This window comes from Styela clava, chromosome 12 (genome assembly GCF_964204865.1).
Source record: "Styela clava chromosome 12, kaStyClav1.hap1.2, whole genome shotgun sequence".
NCBI lineage: Eukaryota > Metazoa > Chordata > Ascidiacea > Stolidobranchia > Styelidae > Styela > Styela clava.
The window spans coordinates 13,143,214-13,163,716 of NC_135261.1; the positions used below are offsets into that span (position 1 = coordinate 13,143,214).

The 20,503-nt window shown below is 34.6% G+C and overlaps 1 protein-coding gene across 1 annotated transcript; it reads left to right on the top strand.

Moving 5' to 3' along the window:
• Positions 1-8,282: 8,282 nt before the first annotated feature.
• On the top strand, positions 8,283-20,001 carry LOC120329545 (nuclear cap-binding protein subunit 1-B-like). Its single transcript, XM_039396195.2, has 18 exons — positions 8,283-8,456; positions 8,924-9,128; positions 9,624-9,780; positions 10,264-10,385; positions 10,971-11,151; positions 11,657-11,875; positions 12,680-12,777; positions 13,324-13,498; positions 14,126-14,220; positions 14,944-15,051; positions 15,698-15,808; positions 15,880-16,001; positions 16,534-16,643; positions 16,828-17,015; positions 17,239-17,353; positions 17,820-17,960; positions 18,618-18,731; positions 19,494-20,001. Exons 1-18 carry the CDS (start codon positions 8,405-8,407, stop codon positions 19,605-19,607), a joined length of 2,427 nt encoding a protein of 808 aa, XP_039252129.1. The 5' UTR covers positions 8,283-8,404; the 3' UTR covers positions 19,608-20,001.
• The last annotated feature ends 502 nt before the right edge of the window (positions 20,002-20,503 follow it).

Here is a 20,503-nt window from a genome sequence, read left to right on the forward strand (position 1 = left end):
TATTCGCCCTTCAACGTATCATTCGATTTTGGTCCAGATCAGCTGTAAAGAATGTTTATCAGTTTTTTGTTCCTAGTCATAACACATATAACCAAAGAAACCGCACCCGACCGTTTATCGAAGCACACACCGACAGCGTAAATCTTTATTACCAGCGAAATACACTCCCCAAAATATGCATAAATAATAAGTAATAATACAACGCGAAATGTCCATATGGAACTTTTTGTTAAATCGGTGTTGTTGGGATCAATTGCCTTTTTCGCATCTAACTGATTGATCAGCATTTCAGAACTTATAATGAAAGTAATAGCTGTAAGGTTATTATTTTCTGTTCTTTCAAAATTAACTCTTCTGCGTCGTATGTGATCCGATTTATCACTCAAAATTATGCTGTTTCATTTTGATTCATGGGAATATGTAATATAATCCGTCAATCGCTATTGACTCCTTTATCAATCAGTTGGTCCATCCAAGTCGTTGCTTCGCATTTGCAGTTCAAGGTATCGCTGTGTATGGTAAGTCATGTCCGTCAGCTTCGCTTGTAAAAGTTTATCAAATTTGAGCAGACCAAAAAAAGTCAACGAAAAAGACAGACAGTCCTAAATAAGCAAATTGACCTCATATTGTCATATTGTCTTCAGATGCTTCCTAATCCCCGAAAATAATTTCAAGTCGATATTTCTTGACTAAAATGCGTGGTACTCCTGAAGTACCACCAAGATATCGCACAATCTGAACCCTTATCTGGTACACAACCTGAGTTCAGGTTGTGCGCCATCTTGGTGCGCACACTTCAGGAGGTCTAAATGCGCCATATATTACCTATTTCAATTTCTATAGCAAGCACAAAATGCTAAGTACCTCATAAATGTCTCACGTCACTGAACAAGTTTGACGTCGTAAAGTAGGCCTTCAGCACACTTCTTCAATTCCAAGATTGTCCAGAAATTCATATATTACAGTATTTACGGACCATAAGGCACACCGTCAATAATATGCTCAGATTGTTCGTTTGTGCTTTAGGCTTTATCGCCTTTTCTCAAATCAGTATCGGTACTGAGTTTGGTACTCCTGAAGTATGCACACCAAGATGTCGCATGATCTGAACCCTAACCTGGTACACAACCTGGGTTCAGGTTGTGCGCCATCATGGTGCGCATACTTCAGGAGGTCCCTAACTTTTATGAACAAACAACAAACCGCCGTTTTACGTTTGTTTGAATAAAAAATAAAAACCATGGAAACTATTGGTTCTTTTTGGTTCAATGTGATTTGTACGCAACCCAATACTTCTTGCAAACTGTTGTGTCTTATACACCTGTAAAAAAAATAACTGGCTTACAAATCCCATAACCGGAATAAAGTGGTAACCAGACGCGAGATCGTGGCTCGCCATATGATTAATCCGTCCTATCGAATTTCGTCGTATTTTAAGTCGTTTCATCGGTTTTCTTTGCCCCGGAATAAATATGAAAATCCTATCCTATCACCAGTGCCGCGAAATTGCTTGAAATCGCTGAAGTGGAAATATATGTGGAACGATCTTCATTCTTGTTTTGTGTTGTCTTATTGCAGGATCTATTGATCGCCGCCATTTTGACATTTATGCTTCCAAGCCGACTTCATGCTGCTCCTTGGTTTTGGCCTGCTTTTTCGTATATGTTGTTACTCAGTGCTCCGCATATGGATGCAAAAAAACATTCATGGTTTCATAAGTTAATGTATAGGCAAAATTTTTACAGAAGAAGCGTATACTTGTCTTTAGGTTCTGGTAAGTGTCATTTATACCAAATTGCTAATTTCAACAAGTGGTATTGCAGTATACAGTTATCTGTATCATAATCTTGCTAGCGTATATGATGTGCAAGGTTGGTTTTCTTTCAACCCTCTTGCCTCCACCAACTCATCTGAACATAGTTATCTGAATTATTCGCAGGTCGAAGAACAAAATCGATGACAAAAAGAAAGCTACATTCAATTGTAAAGCAGAAGTGGACACCGCAAAAAAAAAATTAAACGATGTGCTTCATGACGACCGATACTGGCACATCTACAAAAATTAGGCATCAGATTACAGCATTTAGAAGCAGTAAAAATGATTTGAGCGTCACGAGCAATCATATCAGTTGCGCAAGCATGTGAAATCATGGAGGTTAAAGTCCCCGAGACAGAGTGCTTCATGTGAAGAACGGAACATTACAATGTTCTGTATATTTTTACTTTCATCATATATATTTGTAATAGTAATATATTTGTAATATATATATTTCTAACACATATTAGAATATTTTTCTCGCGTCTCATTCGCATGCATTTGATGAACCAGTGCTTTGCTTGGTTGGTGCCAAATTTAGGTCTAAAAATCGACAATTTTGCAAATTCAAATATTTCAAAATTTTACTAAAATTAAAGAATCTACAATATCGAATATAATAAACTTCTAATATGTTTGAATATTCAATTCGTTTTGGACATCCTAATTTTATTTTTTTTTTCATTTTCATCAACTGCTCATACTATACAACAGTAGTATGCTCGCCAGCTTTACATTTTAGGGGATTGTTCCCAGATTTAGATTGGTATTATTTTGCTATTAGCCATAAAACTATTTGTCACCCATTTATGTATTTGACTGACCATCTGCACTGGTAGCCTACATGTACCACTTTCTGGATATTCAAATGCAATTATATTCGAGTTAGGAATTTAGAGCCTGATGTGGATCTCGTTCCTGATGAAATGCGGTTGTTTGGGGGATTACACAATATATATAAGTGTAAACAATTGTTTACGACTTATCTCATAAAGTCTTCAGTTGATCTCGCAGAACAAGACCGAAGCGCGCTCTAGTTCTATATATATATGTATGGATCGAGTACCACAGAGCCAGGCCACGCAATGGCATTAAAATCGCTACATAAAAATGGAGTCAGACGATAAAATATGGCTGACTACATGAAAATGGAAAGCGATTACAATAAGCCACATTGGGTAATGTTCTGTGGTTGTTAATATTCGCCTTTGACTGGTAAATTGGCCATATTTTTCGTCCACGAGACCACGACTTTTGCAAATTGTAAAAAAAGCCAAAATTAGCACAGAATGGTGGACTGGGATCTATAAGCGTTTCATACTTAATAAGATACGAATTAAGATCAGGCGAATATAATGCAAGAAAAATCGACGCAATAAATTGATTTCTGTCAAATCCCATAATAGGAAATGCATTGAGCGCCTCGGAAAAGTTGAAAGTCTATCGGAATGGCTCTGTTCGAACCCAGAGAGCCTTCAATTGATCTCGCAGACATGAGAGAGAAGCACACTGAAATGCTTGCCTCAGAATCTAAGGCTTAGATTCCACATCACATTTTGTTTGTCGTTATCCCAGCAGATGAAGCAGTTGCGGCCCAGTCTGGATTTCTTGCCCTTTTTCACCAGAAATTGGCCGTGCAATCAGAAATTCCCGCATGCAAATCAGAATTCCCGGCGTACAATCAAAGATTACTGTGTGCAAAACGACTGTGCCCGCGTGCAACTGACTTTGGCTTTAGATACTGCTCAGTACATCCGTGTAAAAGTACTAGATAAAAAATACGTTGAATCAGAGCAGAACGTTTGACCTTTGATCCTCAAACATCATTTTTATACTATGTCATTAATTTCGAGAGTGTTCTTACAACTTTAGATACTGTTTAGTACACCCGCGTAAAATTATTGGATAGAACATACGTTGAATCAGAGCAAAATGGACAGTTGACCATTGACCCTCAAACATTATTTCTATACTTTGTCATTAGTTTTGAGAGTGTTTTTGCCACTTTAGATACTGTTTAGTACATCCGCTTAAATTTATTGAATAAAAAATACGTTATATCAGAGGAGAATTGACGCTTGACCTTTAACCCCCTAACATTATTTCTATACTTCGCTGGTGGGGGAAGTCGTAACTGACTAGCGTCGGCGAGGAGTCCAGCAATCTACTCGCACATAATTATATTAACCGAATTCCTATTGTTGATGATGGCTAATAATGCATTGTCGAGTAACGTCCATAATAATTGATTGAGCTATGTGTCTGGTGCTAACGTGTCGCAGTTGCGTCACTCTCTAATATGTTCTGTTGCTGTAAGCATCTTATGTTGTGTGTTGCGCTGGTGTAATAAAAAAGTGTAAGCGTATTCAGTTGACATATAACCGTTGACCGTAACATATAACTAAGACATTATTAACACCTATCATTCAACACGATGCGCCACACCACCAAGCAATTATGAAATAAAGTCGTTTTTGCTACGCATTTTTCGATCAAGCCGAATCTTGCAAGCTACCATGTAGTCAACAATCGATCGTGGAGCTACGATTTGTTGGCATACATTTTAATTTTTCCACAAAAAAATCATACACAAAATACAAACAATTAACACAGAGAAGATTGGGAAAATCGGGGAAAACTGACAAAGCCTTTATAAAGTTTTAATATACGTAAATATACATGCGCCAGTTTACCCACATTCAACACAAACATATATTCAAAATAAAAAAGACAAAGACACGAACGGGTACCGGTGTTGTTCGGGCGTCAAACTTGTGTAACATAAACACTCGGTGGGACTCAATTATTAGCCTACTCGATTTTTGATTTAAAAGCTATTTTGACCGTAAATATATATATTACTGATTTTACCCGGTTTCATTGGTGAGCAATTGCAAATTTTCGGCGTGCAAAATTGACTCCACTCGCGTGCATTTTTGCGGAGCGCTAGCGCCCTCGGGCGTGCATTGTCATGGAATCTGCCAGTCTGGGTTGCGGCGTTTACTTCGTTAGACTCAGAATATTGTGAACTAATAATCACTGATGAAACAAACTGAAAAAACTATGAAAATCAATTTCAACAAATGGATTAGGAATTCAAAGGAATAGGGACTTATTTTGTTTAGACATTTATTCTTTTTTTGCATAGGCTATTTATTTAAATCACTCATTTTTATTCTTATTTAATATAATTGGGTGGCAACTGACTCTGATGACCCCCAAAGGTCGTATCGTTGCCCCCCAGTCATAGCCTATACCGAAAACTTTTTTTTTGATATTTGTTTATGTGTGCATAAATTGTTTTCTTGGTTTGACAAAATGAAATAAACCTTCTCTCTCTCTCTAACTCATTGGGTGAGCCAATCAAATAATCAAATAATAGTTTATTTATCCATAGGCTATTTATATTATGAGCACCATTGGTGCCCTTGCAATCTAATCTAAACTGCCATCTAATTTTGAGCCTAACCCTTGCTGATTTAAATAATAGTTTATTTTTCCACATTTATATATTGAGTACTATTTGTGTATCTGCAATAACTGCCATCTAATTTTGAGCCTAACCCTTGCTGATTCAAATAATAGTTTATTTCTTCATATTTATATATTAAGTACTATTTGTGTATCTGCAATAACTGCCATCTAATTTTGAAGCTAACCCTTGCTGATTCAAATAATAGTTTATTTATCCTATTTATATTTTGAGTACTGTTTTATGTATTCGCCAAAACTGCCATTTAATTTTGAGGCAAATCCTTGCTGATTCAAATTATAGTATATTTCTCCGTACTTATATACTGAATACTATTTGCGTATTTGCAATAACTGCCATCTAATATTGGGGCAAACCCTTGCTAAGTCAAATAATAGTTTATTTATCCATATTTATATATTTAATACTTTTTGTGTATTCGCAATAACTGCCATCTAATTTTGGGGCAAACTCTTGCTAAGTCAAATAATAGTTTATTTATCCATATTTATATATTGAATACTATTTGTGTATTCGCAATAACTGCCATCTAATTTTGGGGTAAACCCTTGCTAAGTCAAATAATAGTTTATTTATTCATATTTATATATTGAATACTATTTGTGTATTTGCAATAACTGCCATCTAATTTTGAGGCAAACCCTTGCTGATTCAAATAATAGTTTATTTATTCATATTTATATTATGAGAACCATTGGTGTATTTGCAATAACTGCCATCTAATTTTGAGGCTGAACCCTTGCCATATTCTTTATATTGAGGTCTATTTTGTGCATTTGAGAGGCTGACCCTCTCTATTTCAAATAATGTTTATTTATCCAAATTTCCACTCGATATTAAGATTACCAAAATTGTTTCACATTTGGGGCATATAATAGTTTATAAATTGGTACTTATATATGTATTTGTGGGTATTAGTCACCCATCTGTCTAAATTCTTTCTTGTTATAAGGCTGATTCCACTCTTTATACAATTGTTTCCCAATATTATATTCACATGACTATGAGTACCATTTTGTTTATCTCCGGAAACTTATTTTTATATGTGAGGCTTACCGCTTACTCACTCAAACAATTGTTATGTGTCCAACATTACATTTGAGTGTAGTAGTCCAATAGCCAAATTTGTTTTTTATTCATGGGACTTAGACCTCGCTTTCAAATAATAGTCTGTGTAATAGTTGATTATTCGTTCAAACTGTTTCATTTCTCAAAGACAAATCTTATCTTTTAAAAATTTACTTTGCTAAAATAATTATATTTTTTTTGTTCAATTTGTATAATGCGCCTCAGCCCTTCTCTTATTTTCTCATTTTGTTTTTAATCATCACATGTCGATGGCTATTGAAATTTGTAGCCCAATTGCAGGCAATTTAGGTAAATTAGATAACAACATCACATGTAATATCAAAACGATAAATAGCATCCCGATCCCGCTTACATATATTTTCCAAATATGTATCCATGACGAATGCTTGTAATATCCCTTCATAAATTATTCTCCCAGTCCAAAATGAATGCAATATTTCTTCAAATGAAAAATAGTAATGGGCTTCTTAGTTGCATCATACCACATTTATTTTGTTAGTTTTATAACTTTTCTGTATTACCATGTTTATTCAAATTGTTTGTTTGTATATATAGATGTTAACACGAACAATTGCTTAGTCCATTTTTTTGTTTTGTTCGTTTTTTTTTTTCTTTTCTTTCAAATTTTGTTTCATGAATTTTAACCACTTCAAATAGTCATATTTTACTGTGAACTAATCAGCGTAAACTTGGAGGGAGCTGACTCCGATGACCGCATGGTCGTATCGCTCCTTCCAGTCTATACCGAAAAAAGTGTATATATTGTTACCATTATTTATTGTTATGACTGTTTTTTTTTTCTGGTTGACGAAAATAAATCTCTCTCTCTCTCTCAATAAAAATAAAATACTAGATACCGGTATAAAATATGGATACAACGAAATTCTGTTATATTCGAAGGTACGGTATCCCCCCTGATCAGCACCTAGTTATCAAACAAATAAAAACTGCAATCACTTACAGACTCAACATTGAAAAAAATAGAAAATTACCCAATTTTGTCAGGGAATTTGAAATAGTCTACTTAGAAATTGTATTTAAACTATGAATCAAGTGTGTATAAATTGACTAGTATAAAAATGAACATGTCTAATATCTGAATATATTTAATTTTTCACTTTTATTGTACCGTACATATTATAACTCAATATACTAAAAATTGGTGATGCAATAGACATACTGACATGTGAAAAATTAATAACGGATTATTTATTTTATGACTGTTCGCCTGGTTATATACTTCAGTACTTTTAGTTATGTTTCATTATATAGACTAAAAACTTATACTTCTGTACTTATATATTATAGGCTACTTATTAGATTATCCCATCAAAAAAAATAATAGTGTGAGACTTTTAGCTCAGTACAGCAGTATCTCAATCAGTCAATTCAGCAGATTTTTACAATATTTATTGTTAGAATAACCAAATTCTAGTGATCTCTCAATTCTGCAATTACCATAATTGGAAGGAAGAAGTCGTTAGAAGTTTATTAACTACATTAAGTTTATCCAACAAAATTTTGTTATAAGTTGTCCATAGATCCCTTCAGCAATGTGGAAGCTTTGCCCGATTCTGAATCGTGTTTTTTGTATGCTTGTATTATTATTTTTTTTGATGGGCGGGCGTGTACTTTTACGTTTTTATGTTAGTTGTATGTTATGACTACCGAAATCAATGATTGATAATTAATTGATTTATAATTCAGAAATAATGATTTTAAAAATATATTTTGATTTTAACCTTTTAAATAAATTTGACCGTATTTATTTGCTAAACAAGTAGGCTGACCTGCTATTCCAATAATCCCTTCGAATGCCCCACAGAGACCTAATGTCAGAATGTTAACTTTGAATTTTCACAGAGACATTACTTCAAAAGCTTCTTATTCTGTCATTTCTGTATAGTACTGTAGTACCGGTACCAGTACTTCAGAAAGTCAAATTTAAGAATTTAGTCAATGTATAACTAAAAAAACTTGAGATTTGTTTCTATCCTTCGGTTGAAATGTCAAGAAGAAGACCTCATGATGCAAGGGACGCGTCATCAGAAGATGAAGGTATCGTATTGATTGTTATTTCAGTATACAGGTTTAACTACTAAAATGAGCACTACAAATGTAAAAACATTCCTCCCATTACACACTTTATTCTTTTATATAGTGGTCTTAGAAGATTTTACTGACAGAGAATCGTTCAATTTTTCCGTATAATTTTGCATCCTGGCATCTCATTGGACATTTGTTCACATATCAAAATATTTCACATAATTGTGTGTTTTTAGCGACAGCATGTCCGATTCACAAACCACATTTTATTCGACGCAGGTATAGGACTATCCGTGTACATGTGTACTCATTTCTGCATTTATACAAATAGGACTGCCTGCCTATATCGTATAATCTCGCAAAAAATTTCATAAAGTGGCAAATTCTGCTAAATTTGAATAACAATGTTCCAATATTTTCAAATGTTATTAGAATATTTTCGAATCCTAGACTATCAATAAATTATGTATTATATCCAGCTGAAGCAAGTGGTGGAAATCTCTCAAAGAGAAGAAAGACTACGGAAAGTTCTGAGGAAATTGAGAAGAGACTTGAATCATTAATTTGTAGAGTTGGAGAAAAAAGCAGTTCATCCTTGGAAAGCAATTTGGAAGGATTGTCGGTTGTACTTGAAGCAGATCTACCAAACTTCAAACCTCAAATTTTAAGGATTTTAGTTTTATGGTACTTTTTTTATTTTTTATATGTGATTTTTTTAGTAAATGTAAATTTTCTTCATATTTATGAACCTAAAAGTTTGCAGTTTCAGTTTTATTTGGGACCCAAATGTGATTAGTGATTGCCATATATTATATATTCTGGTATAATATTTATATTCAAATGAGCACTTTAGGTTGCATTTAGAATGAGTAATTCTTAAAAAATGAATAAAACATATAACAGCACATATAAAAGGAAAATTTATGTTAATGTAAATTCAGCCATTACTTCCTTTTATACATTGGTATTAATTTTTGGAGTGTTTTTTGCTCAAAGCCAGGTCGTGGGCTCTTGAATTAAAAGGGAATATATGTTTTTATATAGGTTTTTAAATAACCTACAGAGGTATGATCAATGAATTATGATGAAAAAAAACAAGGAATCATACAGACAGTTAAAAATTCCCTTAAAATATAAATTTATTTATTTATATTTTTACATCTACATTTTGTATTTCAGCTCTTATCAACTTCCAGAAAAATGTACGATATACACAACTCTTGTTGGTTTGCTAAATGTTCGAAATTACAATTGTGGGGGGGATTTTATTGAAATGATGGTTCGTGAATTAAAAAGATTGTTAAATGCTAATCAGTACGATGATGCTCGACATGTTGTAAGTATATATATTCATTCTGCAGTGGTATCTTAGTAGTATGCAGTAGTAGTGGTATCTTAGTATTATTTATGCCTTTGAAGTTACCGTGTCCTAACAGCTTGCTTGTGCGTAGCGAGCAACGAATGTCATGAGATCAACAACCAAAATGTTTGTGCTTGCAACTACTAGACAGCTTATGTTAAATAAAGGTGCGGCCCGCAGTTTTACCCAGTTATTTGTATCTGGCCCTTCTCTATTATTAAAGGTTGCACACCCCTGATTTAGAACATGTAGAATCTAACTAAGATGGTGCCGTTAGTTATGAAAAAAGGGGTCATGCGTACCAATCACCCAGAGGCCAGAGCATTATAAATTTCCAAATATAGTTGATGTTTCTCGTGTTTGTATAAAACTTTCTACATTGCAGACACAGAAGATACTTCATGATAGTATACTGTTTGCTATTGTCGACGTTCCTAAAATTTTGTATTTCAATTTCAGGTGAAGTTTATTGCAGATCTTGTCAATTGCCACATGGTTACTCCTGAATCATTGTTTGGATTTTACGAAAATTTATTTACTGTAATTAGAGAAGAAGATGTTCCTCAAGCTCGCAGAGATTGGTGAGTATTTTACATCAGTGGTTCTTAAGCCGGACCCCCTTTTCAGAATTTGTCAAGTATCGCGCCCCAGCTCAAAAATAACTAATTAACAATAAGCTACAAATAACAGATAGTAGAGCGAAAGTATGTATAATTCGAAAAACACATTGAAAATATGTGGATGGAACATATATATATCCAAAATAAAGAAAAGTAAATATCCAAAATAAGGTAGACAGGTAAGATCAAATTTGACAAATATTAGCGAAGCCAGAAGTCACATCAGCTGGCAATGATATATCCAAAACTAAGTAATTTAATATTTATTCATTTGATGTTTTTTACTATGTTATATGTTGGTTTCACAATTTTACTTCAAAATTATTAAAAGTTAAAACATTATATTGGGCGTAGATATGCTTATTTAGACCTAAAATCGGTATCTATGTGATTGAGTTCTGAATAGTAAAACAATTTTTAAATAACTTGAATTTCTATTTTATAATTTTTCACTTAGTTGATTCATTTTCAGCATATTATTAAATTGCTACCTTTGGCTGTATCTTTTATTAAATAAAATTAACAAATATACGTTCACTATTCCAGGTATGCATATTCCATATTAACTTCTCTGCCATGGGTTGGTGCTTTGTTACAAGATCAGAGGTCAACAGAATTAAATCAAGTTTTATCTGCCTTGCATGAATACATCACTAGGAAAAGAAAAAAAATCCATCACAGTTTCTTGAGAGTCTGGTCGTCAGATGAACCACATCCACAAGAAGAGGTGAGATCATAGGCATTTATTGTTAAAGGGATGTCAATTCTTTTCAATATTTTGCCTCGCAATGGATTGTGATCACTAGGGTCAACCTTAGCATGTATTGTTTGCAATTTACTTACAAAATCAGAGTGGAATATGTGCCATAAAACTTGTTTTATTAACTTTAATGTATGAGTCGACAGTATTTTTTATTTGTCTCCTGCTTTCGGCTGTTACGGCCAGCGTAACTTGAGTAAAATAGTTCACCACTTTATATTTTTTTTCTTCTTGTGTTCTAGATATTTTGCCAATTGTTGCGTCATTATCAAAGTCTAAGCATGTGTATATTCGTAAAAATTCAATTATACTGGTATCTTAATTATATGTACCAGTATCGCCACTTTCCAGGCCTGCAAATATCATTCCGCTTCTAATTTTGGTCCACAGTCAATCAACTTGGGGAAAAACTGATCTAAACTGATACTTCACTACTTAATTAACAGAAATTTTTGAATTTTGATTTTTTCAGTACCTTGAGTGCTTGTGGGCACAGATTGTAAAACTATCTGATGACAGCTGGGCTGAAGAGTTGATTCCCCGTCCTTATCGAGCATTCGATGGTATTCTGTCTTCATCGTTACAACACAACATTCCTACATTTGTTCCACCACCACATACTGAGGGAGTGTCTTCCTATCCAATGCCTAAAGTTGTTTTTAGAATGTTTGATTATACTGATTGCCCTGAAGTAAGTTTATGTAATGTCTTTTTTACAGTATCGAGGTGATTTTTGTATTCTTTGATATTTTTCTTAGCTAGGAAATAAAGTAAAAATATATTATAGGTGAAAGTGGGATACACTTTTGGCCGCATGTTCACTAAATGCCGTAAATTCTTCTATTTGGCGTGGCACAACCATTTTTGCATATGCTATTCCTAACTCCTATCTGACGCCGTCATCCAAAGATTACGTCACTACCACCTCACAATCACGTCAAAGCCAAAGTATAGCTACAATCGCTGAAATGGCATCTTCTAAGTAACTAGAAGTACTTATGTCATGTTGTGAACATGGCCCCACTTTTGTCTGTTGACTACCTACAAATAGACCTAATTTACAGATACCATTTGGGGAGACTTATCATGTCAAATGATTTGACTGTATTTATTAAGGATTGTGTTTCACTTTATGAATTTCAATGTGATAAGCAGGACTGAGGGGATGGTTTGCAACCAGAATGGCTGCAGCTCCTTGGTATGACCATTCCTACAGAAGATGCCCATCAGCCTGATTGAACTTTTATTAAAATCTAACTTTAAACTTTTAAATATACAAATTTATCTCAGAATTTTTAAATTAATATTAGAAATTAAATTTAAAAAGAATTTAAAGCTGAAGAGGATAGATTTATTATTATGAGGTATTAGAAAATTTCATTTTTAGTGAGTATTCGTTAATTCTAATTGGAAAATTTACTTGAAAAAAAAAACAGGCGGATGTTTGCCATTAAATTATAATTATTATTAATATATTCTTTGTTGTCAATTTAAGGGTCCACTCATTCCTGGTAATCATTCAATAGAGAGATGGTTAATTGAGGAATATCTGACACAAACAATCAAAACGCATAGATTGGATAAAAAAGAATGGTAGGTTTTGACACATTGCCACATGCAGAAAGAGTCTACACGATATTAGATTTTTTGCTTATATACAAGCATTAAAATATTAAATTGAAAAGTATCATTTCTGCTCAAAATATTTGAACAAAACATTTCTGTTCAAAAACAAATTATTCCACTTCAAGAATGCAAACTCCTTGTTTTCATACTATAATTTGCGGTACTCCTGTAGTATGCGAACCGAGATGGCGAACACCGGAATGTAGTATGTGTACCGGGTTAAGGTTGGCCATAATTTTATTCCAATTTTCCCCATTTTAGCACTATTACGAGTTCGGGGACTAGCCTAGTGACTTCCGTAGTATTTTTACCTGAAATTATGGCCTAACCCTAACCTGGTACACATACTATGTTCCGGTGTCCGCCATGATGGTTCGCATACTACAAGAGTACCTAATTTGCTATTCTCTAAGATAATTTATAGAAAATGTAATACTTATTGATTTTTTCCCAAACAGCTATTTCACTCTTTTAAATTACACCACTAATCATAGTTTTTTTTTCAATACTTAGTGCAACTCGTCTGCTGATAGTTCCTGGGAAAGACAAAGTACCAATTGGTCATATGATCATTGAAGTTTTATTTGGAGAATTATTTCGTCTGCCATCTCCCAGTTACCCTGATGTTTTTTTCACATCAGAATTTATTGAGTTGTGCAAGCTGCAACCAAGTGCTATGCCTCAAGTTGTATCCTTTATGTGTTATGTATTTTTTCCAATTCTTGTTTGCATTTCTCATATAGGATTTTTATGGGTGCTCCAGAAGTATGTGTATGTCCCTTGATTAAAGGGACGGAAGCCTATGGGCAGGAGATATATTTACTTGGCTAACACAAACAGTCCCTGGGCTCATAAAAGAACTAAAAAGAGGAAAATTGGAATAAATTTTTGGCCTAACCCTAAACTGGTACACATACTACGGGAGTACCTTTTTATGTTTATCCCGGGAGGGCGGGGAAGCCGATACCATGACTCAATCGTAATGGCGAACCACAGCCTCTTTTCTACTTTACTGTCATATTTGGGTATGGGAACAGTTAATTAACAAGGTATTTGTTTCAGATACATGAAATAGGAATGTAAAAAAAATCGTGATGTATTCTCCTCAATATTTTTTTTGTATTGAGAATTGAGATATACAGATACAAGAGCAATTTGAGTTATGAAAATAATTTGGGTAGATGTCCAGCTAGTGCTAAACTGCACATATACCGGTATTTGTTAATGTTGGCGGCAATACATTTGTGTGATATTATTATATGATCAACTTTGTGTGCAATATATTTCCTTAATTAGTCTCACATGACATTGACAGCTTGCACTTGCTTCTGAAATGTTGTTTGATAGACTAGATACAATGAATTACAGCTGCATTGATAGATTTATCAATTGGTTTTCACATCATCTCAGGTATGTTGTGTGTTTTTCAAGTACGGTACGGTAGTATTCTAAAAAGCTCGATGCAGTGTGTGGTATACTGGTATGTATGTGTATTCGATCTTTTTTAATTTGGGGGCACGCGATGGCCTAGTGGTTCAAGCGTCAGACTTAATTGTGTTGGCTTCAGAGATTACACAAATCCGGTTCAAATCCCATGTCCCCCACCTCATCGAAGGTGTAACAAATTGGGTCGGCAATCTTAACCAGAAAGATTCTTTCAAATAATAAAGCTTTGTACGTATCGCCAGATATCAGTAGCTACTTGTAAAGTGGTATGTTCGTAGCGAAAGCCCCCAAATTAGTGTCAAATCAAAATTCATGTACTCTGACTTACTTTTTTTCTCTATTTATGGAATCTACCAGTTGCATTGAAGTAAATCCGGAATGGGCGAAGTTGTTTGTAGGGACTGCATTCTGAAATTCTTTTTGTAAAGGGACACTAGAGAAATTTTCTGGTACCATTCCCATTTGCTATTATAGTATCAAATTTCATGGTGACTGACATTGTTGAACCAAAGATTTAAAAAACAATGCTATTTTAACAATTCATAGTTAACATGGTTCAAAAAAATTGAAAATAATTTTAAAATCTCACATCTTTTTCCCAGAATGCTTTGGTGGGTCGTAGTATATCTTTCCCTGCTATAAATGATGCTTGTATAATGTAATTCAACAAGTATTTTCTTTTTTAAGCAATTTTCAGTTTCGTTGGAGTTGGGACGAATGGTCTGAATGCTTACAAGAAGATCATGCACAACCGAAACCTAAGTTTATTAAAGAAGTTCTTGAAAAATGCTTAAGGTATGGACAGGATCCTCAACTTGTGAAATAAAAGTTATGAACATTTTGAACGTTGAGAATAATATTAATACGTTAATAAAGCAATAAGCACAGCAATTTTTCTTTGTAAAACAATTGAACATTTTATAGTTTATTTATACTTATTTGTCTGTGAACTGTAATTTCCAATACCGAAATGTTCATAAGGGCAGAAATTTTCCAGTTACAATTTTACCCTATATTTTGGGCACTTTACAGGTGTGTAACAGGCGGCCCGCAGGAAACAACCCGGCATGCCAAGCTATTTAGTGTGGCCCCTTGTAAACACTCTCAATTTTCCCCATCAAGCATAAAATCATATTCCAACAATTTGTTTTTAAAAAGTCACTCACATGGGTAAAAATACATACCTTTTTTGCTCTTGTTGCTGCGTTAAATCTTTCCCCGTTTTGCCTGCTGCCTTTTATTGTAATTCGTTGTGTACATGGAAAAACTCAATTTTTTGTGTGTGGCCCAGCTAGATGCCGGAAGTTGGTCTTTGGCCCACCGACAAAAATGTTGTACACCCCTGTTTCATTGCGTAGTATTGCCAAAATTCAATTTCTCTGTCCAAGATGTAAAATGTTCCAATTTATCACCAATTTTATAAACTTTAAAATACTTTCAGACTGTCTTATCACCAACGTATATGTGAAAATGTTCCAGAAACATTCGGACCTCTACTTCCTGCTGAACCTATCAGTTTTTTCAAATATGGTGAAAGAATTGAAAATCCTACGTAAGTTTTAATCATAATCGAGGTAAAAATATCATTTCGATTCATCTTAGCAAACTTATATGATTTTATAGTGAGATGGAAGAAGCTGCAATGACAGCATCACAGAGATTAGTTGCTTGCATAAAACAAAAAACCGTGGAAAGTGATCTCCAACTTATACTAGAAGAAATTCCAAATTCACCGAATATGTCAGGTAGGAATATAAACATTGAAACCTTTGTAGTCTAACGACTCTATACTCTAATAATTTGGTAGTAGACCAAGGAATTCTAGTCTGAAACGCTGCGGTACTCGAACGAAAATTCAGTGCTAGTGCCACAGAGTGAGATGACGCCACATGAATCGCGCATCTTGGCTGCCTCTTGAGCATTGGACAAGAGAGCGATACTCAAATATATGGACCTGAAAGCAAAACTGACTACTGAGGTAATACTGACTGTATTAAGTTCGAATTTATACTACAGCATAAATATATCTATATTGTGTATAAAACGTATTTTGTATGCCCTACTCTCCAAACATGGATTTGTACATGCAGTCAGTTCAGCCACTGCTTTACTTTGGCAGGTTCGAAACCTATTTATTACAACCTTGGTGAGGTGTTGGGCATGGTCAAACACTTCAATCACTAGGCAACAGTAAAATTCTGCACTAGGGCGCTGAAATGCCATGCTTACAAGGTCATACATTTATTGATTTAACATATTATCTAATTTCAATTGCAGATGATGAAAAATATAATCCAATTAGACTCGACGCACTCTTGCAAACACTCCTTCATCTTGCTCAGAAATCATTCAGTCATTCCTGCAGTGCACTGGCAAAATTTCACAAGGCAAGTGTATTTTCTTAATAGGACTAGAAATTATTTATATTTGCTCCAGCCAAAGATTCAAACGGATGATCACTCAATGCCGGGGCTATTCTAAATATAATATTACTGAATATAATTTCGTCGTCGTCTCATTTTAACTGTTAGATTGTTTTCTGCGAGTTTATTTGACTTTTTGTTTTTTCAGCTTCTAAAATGGGCTGCATCTGGAGAAAATGGAAAAATTGATGCTCTTAGAGTCTTGCATGTGGTTTGGCACAATCATCCACAGATGATCATAGTCCTTGTTGATAAAATGGTCAGAACACAAATCGTTGATTGTGCTGCTGTAGCTAAATGGCTTTTCTCACCAGACATGGCATCAGATTTCACAAGGTATTTGCTGATTTATGGCTTGTATTATTATTTTACACAGTTTGTTATGCAAGTTTGTTGTGTCAGAAAACAAAAAGTAAAGTAGCTTGATCATTCCCTATGGTTGGAAACAAGACAAGATATCTTTGAGAGTGATGGAATTTTAATATATTGGGTTCAGTATCATTATGTAAGGTAGTTCTGATGTTGCTGATGTGTGGAAGTTGTTATTTTGTTCCTACAGGATGTATGTCTGGGAAATAATGCATTCTGCGATCCGAAAAATGGACATGCATGTTAAGAAAGTCAACATCGAACTCCAAGATACGATCGAGAAGGCTAAATTTACCAAAGTAACTGTAAGTTGGATGGTAATTTTGTCGAAGCTAGCTCACTAATTGGTAATTTGTAATGTACAAACAACGGTTTACCCCTAGGCCAGGGGTGTGCAACATTTTTTGTCAGTGGGCTATATAACCAACTTCAGACATCTAGCTGGGCCACACAAAAAGAAGAGAATGCGGCTATCGCCTATCGCTCAACCTTAGAGTAATGAAGGCACTGGGTGAAACTGAAAAATTTAACACAGCGAAAAGAGCGAAAAAATATGTATTTTTATGTTTACCCATGTGAGCGACTTTTTAAACATGAACTGTCGGATTAGTATATTATACCTAATGGAGAAAAATAGGAGTTTTGAAGGGCCATATAAACAGACCGGGTTGTGGCCCACAGGCTGCCTCTTGCTCATCCCTGCACTAGACCATTATCCCAACAACTGTGCAAAAGACAATCAAATTAAAATGAATCCTGTTACCTTCTCAGGATGATGACGAAGATGAGGAAAATGACATAAGTAAATCATATGGATTGTTTGCTCCAAGTGATGAGGATATTGAAAAAATAAGAGAGAAAGTTGATACAGCAAAAGCACAACAAAAAAATTTGTTCCTGATTATATTCCAGGTACTACATGAGAAATAGATCATATTTTGCGGTCTGATTGGTTTATTTTTGTCAATAGAGCACGATGGCTTGGTGGGCGTTGGACTTACTATGCTGGCAAAACAGGGTTAAATATCTCTCATTAAAACATGTTTCCAACACTCGATCAAGAATGTAATGAATAGGGTAGGAAAAGTCAAATTGGAAAGATTCCATTCTTACCAAAAGTAGTCTTTTATTTCAGTGACTATCTGTATTCTGTACATACCTTTGATTAGAGTGAGAGGCACGAAAAAGTGTCATTAATAAAATTATGCAAAACTGCTCACACCCACAGATGCTTGAAATTATTTTTACATGTATGTCTAACTGTAATCACTTGTATACCTATTTCGGTACTCCCGTAGTATGTGCACCAGGTTAGGGTTAGGCCATAATTTTATTTACAATTTTAGTTCTATTACGAGTTCGGGGACTGTCTGTGTTGGCCAAGTGAATATAACCCCTGCATATAGGTTTCAGTTCCTTTACACAACTTGATGTAAAGTAGGCTAACAAAATTAGTTACCTCCATATTGGTACACATACTTCTGGAGTGCCCCTATTTCTGTACAAACACATAAAATTATAATATTTTTTTTTCATGGTTTACGTTATTTTTTAAAATTCATTCTTTAGAGATTCATTATGATATTGACTGATCATCTGGTCAGATGCAGAAGTTCAGGCAAAGAATTCAATACACCTTGGTATAAATATACCATTGACAGATTACAACAAATGTTTTTGATGGTAAGTACAGTTATATAAGTATATTTCGATTCTATAATCACCCTAACAAACAATAAAATAATTGGTAAAAACAACAAAATATATCACAGAATCAGGAAAGCAAACAAAATCTTAAGGTTTGAAACGTGCGGTTCCTAGCCATAGATAAAAATGATGATAAGATTTATTAATCTTGCTTCAAGCGATCTACTGTGGCTAGTTATGAGCCATAGTTGTGAAAATGTCTAAATTGCATTATCTAAAACTTTATCCTATCTATATCACATTGCCAACTGTAAAGTATAAACGTCCTTGTCATACCGAAGAATATATGTTTTCCAGTCCAATCAGATATTGAGGTAGCAAACCTCTTCGATGTTCGGCATGATGTGACACATCATGCTGAGCATTTGGAATACCCTCGTCATCACACCTCTGATTTTTCTGAGTAGGTTCGAATCCCTAGGGGGTAATGGGTAATTATGTGCGAGAGAATTGCTAGACTCCTCACCGCCGTATACGACTTCCACGATCAAGTCTATGCATCTGACTGGAACAAATAACTGGCTAACGAATCCCACACCTGGCATGGACTGGTAACCAGACGAGAGGCCATGGTTTGCCATCTGATTAAGCAATCTTTATCGACTTCCCCCCCCCCCCCCAACCCAGGATAAAAATGGTACTTTTATCCTGTGCCTTTGATGCAAAATGATGGGCTGTGATAGAGGCTGTGCACCACATCACCTTATGTGACTTTTAAACCATTCTGTTGATTTTCAGCACAAAGAGACTGTACAGATCTACATGTCAACGTTGGAAAACCTTCTTTTCACTGCCGACTTAGACCAGAATATTCTGGACGTATTCCAACAATTCGCAAGCTTGATTCGCTGAAGAAAAAAACAGAACGTGAACTTTTATAATGGAGATTTGCCATCTTGTCTAAAAGTGAAAACATTGCTCGACTGATCCATTTGGATGTTGAATAGTGCAAGTTAGGATTAAGATCCGTTTTTACTTACACATTTACACCTTCTTAAAATTTTGTACAATGAGGTGCCAATAATTGAGGACTTTTGAATGTTTATTCATTTATTGGGAATGTCACATCAAAATTATTTTTTTCAATGCTTAGTTTTCAATTTATATTGGAATCCTTAGCTGAATTTAAGCATGTAGTGTGCTTGAACAAGGTTTCATAATGGTGCGATGATTGTCTCTTCCTGTTAAGCAGTAGACATTGCAATGTGTTTAACTCTGACCTTAATATGAAAACGCCATTTTAAGACATGTGTCACCTTTTTTTTAGTTCTAATTCCCTAATGTATTAGGACCTCCGAGTGTATGTCATCAAGCATGACAGTTGTAATTATTAGAATGGTTTACGTGTATTTCTTGGGCTCAAATTAAGATGGGGATAAGTGCGAATCGGCTTGCTGGATTAGGCTTGCAAAAGGTAATTGTGTTCAGTATGCATTGGTTTTTGTTAGCACCTCACCAACGACATAAGTGAAAAATTGACCTTCGTTGAACTGAAGGCAATACCGGTATTCTTTACTGGGTTAAGCTGTTCCTGCATGTAATGGTGAAAAAGTACTTTACTCGTATTCTCGTAACGATGAGCAGTGGAAATGTGGCTGAACCACAGGCCCTTTAGGTCTTAGATTAACGCAAAACTTACCAACATTTGAGTGGTAGAACAATAAAACTAAAATTTGTCGCTGTTTATTCTAACAATAAATGAATTACGACAGTACCGAATAAGAGGCAGCAAATGATCTGCTCATTTG

Excerpts from the sequence above, each read along its gene's own strand:
- LOC120329545 (XM_039396195.2), top strand. The coding sequence starts at position 8,405 with ATGTCAAGAAGAAGACCTCATGATGCAAGGGACGCGTCATCAGAAGAT. Across the intron at positions 8,457-8,923 it reads CGCGTCATCAGAAGATGAAG|CTGAAGCAAGTGGTGGAAAT; the intron begins GTATCGTATTGA and ends TATTATATCCAG. Across the intron at positions 14,221-14,943 it reads TGGTTTTCACATCATCTCAG|CAATTTTCAGTTTCGTTGGA; the intron begins GTATGTTGTGTG and ends TTCTTTTTTAAG.